General features: G+C 36.8%; 1 protein-coding gene across 1 annotated transcript; it reads right to left on the bottom strand.

The window, feature by feature from the left end:
* Positions 1–1752: 1752 nt before the first annotated feature.
* On the bottom strand, positions 1753–10312 carry LOC149030293 (Galactosyltransferase family protein). The gene is made up of 11 exons (XM_089142569.1): positions 9887–10312; positions 6916–7018; positions 6761–6822; positions 5572–5780; positions 5418–5481; positions 5257–5329; positions 5018–5138; positions 4849–4936; positions 4605–4730; positions 4413–4522; positions 1753–2209 (listed from the first exon to the last, which is right to left on the bottom strand). The coding sequence occupies exons 1-11, from the start codon at positions 10000–10002 to the stop codon at positions 2061–2063; spliced, it is 1221 nt and encodes a 406-aa protein (XP_088998695.1). The 5' UTR covers positions 10003–10312; the 3' UTR covers positions 1753–2060.

Below are 10312 nucleotides of genomic sequence, written 5' to 3'. Positions count from 1 at the left end.
AAACAAACCCAAACAGAGAGAGAGAGATCACACAAGAAAAGACGAAAAGAGAAAAAAAACAAAAAGAAAAGAATCGAAAGAAGAGATAAAACATAACAAACATAGGAATAATATATAATAAAAAAAAAACCGATATCCCACAAAAACAACTAAAAAAAAAATATAAAAAACTAATGAAATTAAAAAAGATAAGATAAAAAACAAAAAAGACAAAAAAGAGACGCAAAAAAATAAAATACAAAAACCACAAACAAAAAAAAAAAAACAAAAAAAAAATAAAGAGATACAAAACCAAAAAAAGAAAAGAGAAAAAAACAAACAAAAAAACAAAAAACAAAACCAAAAACCAAAAAAAAACCAAAACGACAAAACAAAAAAAAGAAAAAATAAAAAAAACAAGATAACAAAAAACAAACAACAAAAAAAAAAGTAGAGATATTCAGAAAGCGAGTAAAGGGATATAGGAATATTCAAGAGAGAACAAAACAAGATAAGAGACAAGGACAAAGAGCGAGAGGAAGAGAAAAGACGGCAGAGAGAGGGGCGAAAGAAGGATTAGAGAGACGAGAGAGTTGAGAGGGAGAGGGAAAACGATAGAAGATAAAAGGTCAAGAGAAACGATAAAATTAAGAAAATAATAAAAACAAGTCAAATATCCAAAAATAAAAAGAGATATACAAATTATTGGTATTTAGAAAATTTAAGGAAGAAAAGATTCAAAAGATAGAGTACATGCTTTTATTATAGTAGTATGATATATGTATATATATATCCCAATCCCCTAAGCCTTCGTAAAAAAACTAAAAAAAAAAAGTACAAAGACATGGATCAAGAGCCCAAAAAAGGTACAAACGTGGAGTTGCCACATAATTGCGTCAATTTATTCTTCTTCTCCTCTTCTTCTTTCTTTTTCTTTTTCTTTTCTTTTCTTCTTTTATTTTATTTTTTTTTTTGTCGGACTTTTTCGGGATGCCCCTAATAACCAACAAATGGCAAGTGTTTTTCCTTATGTAGATCCTATTTCAATGAAAACTTAATGAATCGATTAGCAATGCTATGAGTAAGCCTAAAGCTAGTTGTTCAGCTGTTCAACTAGCAAGGCTTTGAGAAAGCACGCAAGGCTTGTAGTGAGGTTAGCTTTAAGGTGTAAGCCTGCAGCTTGACCAATTGGGCAAGGAGAGTCAAACCCTACTCTTCTATAGTTTTCGTCTTTGTCTTTACCCCGCTTGCAAGGGGTTCATTGCCTTTCTAAAGCTGCTTATCCTATGCTAGATAGTGAGTAGTTTTTATGATAATAACTCAAGTCAAGAATAATAATTGAACTGGAGGAGCTTGCCAGGATGGCTTGGTAATGCAAGCCACCAGTTGAACAATCTTCGTTCTTTGATGGTTTTTCCACTTCTCATAGCTGCTTTTTCCACTACTCCGGATATCTGGTGCCAAAGCGTTGCCCGTTTCCCTCTTCTAGTAGTTTACAAAAAAGAAATGCAAAACTTTCTAGTCACGCTCTAAACCTAGGTAAGATTTTAGGGCCTATTTGGTTATCTGAATTCAAAGATTTCAAATCCCTAGATTCATAAATCGAAAATTGTATATGTTTGCTTGTAAAACATCCTTGGATTCATGAAATCCATTTTTTTGCCTAAAAACGTAAATTAATCCATTCTTGAGTATTGGGTGAAATCCATAGATTCTACTATAAGTAAAAAAATGGATAAAATTTGCAAATTCATGCAAAGTAATCCAACAGAATTCTATGAACTTCGGTAGATTTGAGGCTAACCAAACAATTAATTTTTTGAACCATGAATCTGTAGATTTGAAATCTATAGATTTAGAATCCCATTTCATTTCAAATCCCTGGATTCATGTAACCAAACAGGCCATCTTCAGCATTATGTTTTTCATTTTAACTGTCAGTAAGATGGACTTCCAGTATAATTTTGGGTCTTCTACCCCATAAATATCAATATGCAAAATCGGGTAGACAGCCTATTTGGAATAGAGTTTGGTCACAAACTACATCTATATTACAAGAAAGCTAATGGGGTGATCAAGTTTCAGACGTTTGCATGCCAGATTGCTCCATCACCCTCACCGCAGCGTTGATGTACCTCCTTCATCCTTTCCACAGATTTGCAAATGCCACTGCAGCTCCAATCAAATGATGCAGCACAGGGGTTCCCTGCTTGTGCCTTCCACTCACAATCTGCAGAAATCAAAAGCAAAGTGAGGCGCCAAATATGTGAGGGAGAAGAACAAAAAGACAACAGAAATTCTGTCAAAATACCCTATCTGAACTGGATACAAATGAGAAGCCAACAACAGTTTATGCATTCCAAGCTCAACAGCCCATCAAGATGGTCCTATTGTGCACAGAAATTTGCAGCAACCCTGTAACACTGGATCTAGGCCGGGTGTCTTGAAAGGCTGTTTTCTTATGGTAGAGGAAAATAGCCAGAAGTACACACCATCTAATTTTGGTATAACAGTGTATATATAGGGTGAAAACTTTGGATCCAATGGGAACAAATAGAAGTGGCTTTTGGACTCGGTTAATTCTTTATGCTAGTGGTGAATGAATGATCGAGGGATCCTTAGTCGACTATGAGATTGTAATTCCTTGTAGAATTGGTCAGCAGAATCTTAGATATGCCTACCATGCAAAAACCAATCATTCAACCCACATACAATAACAAGGTGATTTAACAAAGTAATCATTATACCTTGTTCCCGTAGTGAACGAGGCTTATTAACAGGTTCAATTCTGTTCAATTCTCTTAGTTCCAGTAATGACTGATGAACACTGAGTTGGAAAACAACCACACTGCTATCCACTTATAAGGTGAATCCTGCACTTGGAGTAAGCTTGAAGAAAGTCCATAGAGGAGAAAACCAAAAAACCTAGTTGGTGCATTATTTTTTGGCTAAAATCTAAGCCAGGTTGGGTTGGGAGGCATACGCTAATGTTATAATTCCGAGATGGCTGGATATCCAAGATTAAATCGTATGCCATCTTGTCTCCCTGAAAGCTATATTACTCAGAAACTGTAAGATATCTCATCTCCCGAAAAGCTATATTATTGAGATTTTAATGAGTTAAAATATATGCATCTTCTATCTCAAACCTCTTCATGAAAATAATATGATTCTCAAGTTTTCTTTTTCCAGTTGTAGATTAGGTCCACAGGTTTCTTTCCCGCTATAAATTGATGGATGGTCTTGTGAAGCTAGTTTCCAGAAGTGAGGCTGTAGATCATGTTAGACTATGCTAGGTTTGATTTTCTTCTCGTCATGATCCCAAGTTCTTTAGGAAAGGCAGAAGGGAATGCAGGAAAGGGAAATGATAGTGTTGCAAGTCTAGCAAACCTAGGATTGAGGTTCTCTAATAAACATCTCATAATATTCTCAATGGTACTTGTCAAGGAATGCTAGTTTAGGTGGTAGATATGTTAATCTCTTATTACCAATTGGCCAAAAGCCAACTCAATACATCAACGCTAGGGACCTGATTGCATGAATTGTATTGTAGCATTATGACCACAGCATAGATGAGTTAATCGTAGAGCCTAGCAGAAGTCTCGATGGAACCCCTCCCTACACTCAGATTACTATAGCTAGGGGTGTAAATGAATCGGAGTTGGATTGGATAGTGGCAATACCATATCCAAATCTATTATGTTTGGACAGAATAGGATAATAACCAATCGGGTTTTGAACGGATTCAATCGGATTTGGATGATATTCGGGTAGTTATTTTTTTATATAGATTCTTCTAAATGGGCATAACTACATATTGAATACAAGTTTCCGACTACACGTTGACATCTTTACTATTTTGTTTGAGAGTTAGACGTGAAATTTAAGAAATTAGCAACTCCCCTTTTTTCTACTCTTTTTAGTCTTTGATATTCTTACATTTTTTTAGTATTGATTCTCCTCTGTATTTATTTTAATAGAAAATCCAGAAAATTATTCACATATCTTTAGTTAAAATATTATAAAAATAAGAAGCAAATCCAACAAAAGTAACTTAATCGGATAATTTACTTGGTTGGATAAATCGGTCGAAAGGGGTATTACCACATCTGCATCTTATTAATAATTAGACAAAATGAATACAAATGTGAATTCAGAGGCGGATTTTGGTTATCCATTTACAGCCCTAAATATAGCATCGCTCACTCTAAAATGTCTGATCTGTCACCCCTCTTTTTCTGTTTTATTCTCCTTTTTTTTTTTTTTTTCTTTTTTTTTCCTCCAAGAACACATCAATACAAGAGTACACAATTAGATATCAAAGATGATCTTTGCAAATTCACTTTCAATTGATTACCCAAAAAATTATATGGAGGAGATACTAAGAAGAAGAAATAAAGAGGAAAAGCAAAATACTCTCAAACAAGCGATACCTGGGGGAGTTCCACAGCAGAGACTCCGATCATCAACATGCTCAACATCTAAACCAATGAACCAAGAACCCAGAGAAACATCTTCATTTGCATACTTGTGTAGTGCATGCCTGAAATGAAAAACTCCGTGAATATAGAACAATGACGAGGCCTTAAATGAGAAGAAAATAGAGCCCTCTACTATGAACTTACCGGTTAGCAGAAATATAGGTAGCCAAATCTTTGGATATTGCATACAGTTGTCCTGTTGCATGCCTAAAATATTTATTGCCCTCCTCACCGAATTTCCAGTATTCTGGTTCATGGTACTTAACCCCCCTGCAGAACATATAAATAGTTGTATTTGGAACATCTGTAGAAGGACAAATATAGGCAATAAATATAGTAATATACTAGATGCATGTTACATCAGAAAGAAAATATTTTGGGCTCTTACTTTTGTGACAGAACAGGGCCAGACTTCATACAACCAATATAAACACGTGGTTTCGACCTATGATGTGCCAAAGTTGAAGCAATCATACCTGTTGCATATTGCAGTCAAGTGAACTCCACGGTTGTTCTTAAAAACAATTCAATCAAAGAGCAACGCAGGGTCCACTAACCAGGATTGACATGCACATCATCATCGACCTTAATGTAAAAGTCAGCATCCCACTTTGAAACGGCTGTTGAAAAGTATATTTGAGTTTTTGAAGACAATTCATGGTACCCTTCCACATGGTTCTACAAAGAATATGATCTGAACTCTGAATAACAATTTTCACATATCTGACGCAATGACAGAAAGATTTGAGGAAAACTTTCAACTTAATAATCCTTAGCTACTGAAGGATTAACAAACCAGTCTCAAAAAATCCTGATGTTGCTCATCTTCTGCATCAATAGCACGATCCAGAACACCACCTGGGGTTGCACTAGAGTTCAGAAAAGCAAACCCCCATATATGTCAATGATCTTGCCCGGAGAGAAACAACAAACTTTAAGCAACTGGAGGTATCTTACCTGTGGCCAATAACAAATCGGATTACAATTCCCTTTTCTTTCTCCAATCTTCTTAGATCATTTCCTGGCAGTAAATGATCAGAGCAAAATAGATAATATTTAATAATTCTCCAATACATGTATAATTGAATAGGCAACAATTTAAGTATCATACCCTGGGGCATCCAAGTTTCTCTGATTGAATCCCGGCGCTTTCTGCTGCTGAATGCAGTGATGATTCCCATAACATAAAACACCTTTTGGCGCTCCAGTTGCTCAACTCCTGGCTTTGTAACCATTGGAGATCCTTCCTCATTGCCTGTTTTGGCAGCTCTAGCTGCAGCTAGCTGCATCTCCAGGGAGGAAATTGTCTTGTCTAAATTCCTGAAAGCATTATTCCATGATATGTCATATAAACCCCCTAAATAAACCTAAATTAAGTTGTACCTTTTGATGCAGAATTGGCAGCATATACAAAAAAGAGAAAAGCCCAATGGTCAAGCTCATCAAAGCCTAAGGATATGATCCAAAACAGCCCATGGCTTGCATGGGCTAGGACTATTGTAGTGGGATAAAACGAGCCCATGGTTTCATGGGCTTGGATTACTTTAGTGGGAGAAGATCAGTCCACTATTTTGAACTAAGCCCAAGTCTAGCTTTGAAAAGTCAACAAAAGGAGCTAGTAAGTGATGTTGGTTAGTGGTGGGGTGTAGTAGGTGGATGTTTCCATTATTGTTTTGACTAGTGGTGTTGGGTAGTAGTTGGATGTTTCCATTAATGTTTGTAGTATGTTGTGTTGGGTAGTAGTTGGATATTTTCATTATTGTTTTGGTCTCTTTAGAGTGCTATACAAGAGACTCATGTAAGAGGTGAAAAGACAACTCATGAATTAAAATCAAATTGCTTGCTAGCATTCCTCCTATTTGGAGAACCCATTTGTTTAATCAAAGTAGATTGGTGTTCGATCCAATCGATCCACCTTGCGGTGTGAAGCCCGGGTGTTACATGTTACATTGTTATTTTCACTTTCTTCATTATAGTTTTACCCCTATTTGAAGATCTATTCAGTCTGTTTAGTTATATGCTATTATCCTTATAATACCATTTTAGTTTCAGCCCTCTTTCCCATTTAAACTCTGTTTCACCTTAAGTCCATCAAATCTGAAACTGATTCCCTGCGAAAGGTCCTATTTGGCTACTGTTTTGATCAATCAAATACAGTACTACATTACCTTTCTTCCTTTGTCTTCACTTTTCATGTTAATCCGGTCGAGATAAAACTTAAAGAAGATGAAGTAAGGAAGATGAACTGTAGGTATATTCTAGCAACTCATAAATGTACTTGGGAAGAAAATAGAAAGTACATTATTACGTCATGTGTCTGAGAAACTTGAGCGAGGATATCTCCTGCATGAAGAGAAGAGTCCTGAAACAATGCAAACAATTATTTCCAAATGCAAGTTATATAAACCGAGAAGGAAAAAAACCATCTAGTTGCAACATTTTTCTCTTCACTTGCCTTTCTTTCACAATTAACTACCAGTCTATGATCATGTTCTAGATGCTTTTTCACAGATGAATCCACATTGTCTTGTTTAATTGCATCAGGAGTACCCCATAACCTGTAAAAATGAACATAATCAGACAATCCGAAGTTAAGAAACATGTAAAACAAGCAAACTGGAAATATCAGTATTTTAACTAGACCAGATAAAGCAAACTTCGGCCTAGGAAATTGTGAGAAAAATAAACATAGTAGGTGACTTAATCAATACAAGACTAAATGTAATTTTGATTTAAAGTTGCATCCACCAATGCATGGCACAGCTTACAAGTACGTGATGACACACAAGTCTAATGTGCAAGATCAAACGGTCACTATTCAACAGCCTAAGACATCTAATTTGTCACCATATTATGCATGAAAGCTTTGAATGGCAAACAGGTGAGCACAATTATGTAATAAACCTAGTATAAACTGAATCTCTCAGTGCTACATATCTGCATGGAATGTAATATGCTAATTTATTCAATTTAAATATATCACTCAATGACTTCCAGAAAAGAGTGTATGTACTGACCTAGATAGCCATTCCTTCAGGGTGAAAACCATAGAAAAGAAGATGCATATCAGGTTTACTAGGAATCAGGTCTAGTAGGAAAGTGGAACAACGTCAATGAGTTCTCTAAATATCAGGTTCTAATGAACAAATAAAGCCAGGGAGATGCATACAATGTCAATGTCTTTCAATATTAGGGAATTATGTCCAATGTTGCCTTGGAAAGAACACTTGCAGACACTATGGAGGAAATTTCCTCGGGGTGAATATGGGGAGGAGTTAGCATCTCTGAAGAAAGATTATTTCCTCTTTAAAAACAAGAAGTCAACAATATCTTGCGCCCATAAGATATCACGATGGGTGGGGGTGAGAAAGGAGTTCCATTAATTCATGCCTTCATTCATGCTTTGTGTATATTTATATTACTGTTAACCTCTTCATTTTTCTTTTCACATTTTACCTTATAGTATGTTGAACCTCCCAGACCCTAACAATCTTATAGGATAATTAGAATAGGGGAAGGGGCTTCATGGCTTCATGTGCAATTGACCATTTTCAGTATCACAGCATATCCAGGGTTCAACTTAGCCTCCAGATTCATTTGCAAAGAGCTCTGATGTTAGCAGCATCAATCTAATCTTATCCACTGGATGCATGCTCACTGTCCAGATGACTGCAGAAGAGTGACAATATGCTGTATCCATCACTACTCAAGTTTGAATACCAGCAGCCAGCTTAAAGAATTTTCAGTCTATAAAGAAGCTGTCCCTATTTGCTAGCAAATATGGTATGTCTTCTTGAGTCATGAAGACCAAGAATCTGTCCTAGGGAAATAGGACACCAATGAACTGCTGTCCTGAGGACTGCGTAAGGACAAAAGTGCTTTTGATCCATTAAGAAATTGATTCTTGTTATTCCAGGTAAAACCCCTATGGTTAAACATGCAATTTTCCAATGTGGCATTGCTGTATTGGGATCAATTTAAAAGACCCCTGCCATTAGTAGATTACTACTGATCAGCATTATTGAGAGGTGCTTTGATATTGGTGAAATGTTTTACCATATCTCTAAAAGTTCAGACCCCCAAATCACTTTAATGTCTCCCTGCATTATCTTATTGACAATACCCCTTCACTTCTGCCAGGTAATCAAGATGTTTCAAGAGTATGCTCTCCGAGATCCTTAGTCTAGTGAATAAATATTGCCAGCTACTACCCCCCTTTTTTTTTGGGGGGGGGGGGTGGTTGGGAAAAAATCTATCAGTATAAGAGTAGAAAGTTTATCATCCAGTAGTAAGCATGTCATAACTTCCTCTAAATTCAACAAATGGCTAGACATCTTGCAAAGTATGCTGCTTCAAAGCGCAAAGTCCCAGGTACTCGCACCTAATAAATAAAAACAAAATCTTGAGTGGGGCATGGAAACCAGCATGGATAGTCATTGGCCCAACATTATTTTGAGCAATTGGCAAGACATGCAACTCCAGTGCTATGCAAGAGTCTGTTCCAGTAGAGCACTTTGTCATTTACCATATCAGATGTTGCATTGCTAGCATTTGAATGCAACATGGTCTCTCTCTGAGTATTAGATAGCAAGGACTAAAAACATGTAGGCTATTTCAAATCCATGGGGTGGATTTGATTTGAAATAGCCGTCCAAGTGAATATACCAGGGAGTCTCTAATACTGGATTCGAAATTCTTTTATTTACATTTTGGATACCCCAAGGATCGATCAGCTATCTAATAAAAGATTACAGTCAAGTTGCTCTTAGGTTGACAAACGATTGATCAATGCCTGAGCACATTTAGGCCCTCTTTCACTAATGATTAACATCGGAAAATTTGGATCTCACTGATTAAATTATCGGAGGCAGAGATGATCACAATCACATTAGTGACAATTGTATGAATCAGCTCCGACAACGCTCTGAGACTGTTGGAAGGGAAACTAAAGATCTCAAATCTCATCCCGGGATTATTATTATTTTTTCTTTATTTTAATTTTAATTTTACAGCCAATAGTATCCAGGAATCTATATCCTTGGCCAGCTGTCTAAACAGAGCTAAGCGAAAAAGACAACCTTGGAGACGTAAGCCCTGCCTCCTCTGAGTCTGAGACACATCTCTAGCTCAAGCCAGACCCGAAACCCAGAAATTAGAGCAGCACAGAATAGACGAGAATCTAACAAAGGACTGTTATTTCTATTAACATGGTGTTGATAATTTAGAAACCAAGATGTCAAATTTGCATCTTGCATTGAGGTCTGTGTCAAATAGAAGCAATTTCTCCAACATCTATGAACTCACTAATCACTTGAGAAGAGGAAAGAGATTTTTAGACTCAGGGAGAGATCAACATACTCTAGATCCTAGGCACTTTATAAGATGAACCGGAAAAAGAAAAAGAGAGAGAGGGGAGAGAAACCAACCTGTCTACGACCAACATTCCCAAAATGAAACTGGAAATGCATAGCAGAGAAACCCATCTGGCAGAGACTCCGACACCGCCGCCCTTGGGGTGTCTGGTGGTGGGCATTAGACCCATTTGGGAGCCCCGGCTACTGGCAATGCAGCAAACGCCGCTTGTTTTTCCTTGAATCAGTAAGTTTGTTCTTCTTAGTTCCCTTCCCTTTGCTTCTTCTACCCCCTCTGCAGTTGTCTTTCAATGTTTGTAGAAGAAGTAATTGAAAAACGTTGCAAAGGTAGTCAGATATACGAAAATACAAAATAACTCTAGCAGCACGGCTTTGCCATTTTGCTTTGCAAAAAAGAAAAGAAAACAAGCAAAATCCGAACCCACATACGACTCAGAGAGAGAGAGAGAGAGAGAGAGAGAGAGAGAGGGGCAAGAATAA

Source organism: Hakea prostrata, chromosome 1 (genome assembly GCF_041222555.1).
Source record: "Hakea prostrata isolate BN-2017 chromosome 1, UWA_Hpros_2, whole genome shotgun sequence".
NCBI classification, from domain to species: Eukaryota; Viridiplantae; Streptophyta; class Magnoliopsida; order Proteales; family Proteaceae; genus Hakea; species Hakea prostrata.
The sequence above is the reverse complement of the archived record's forward strand: the minus strand, read 5'-3'. Positions and strand labels throughout refer to the sequence as shown.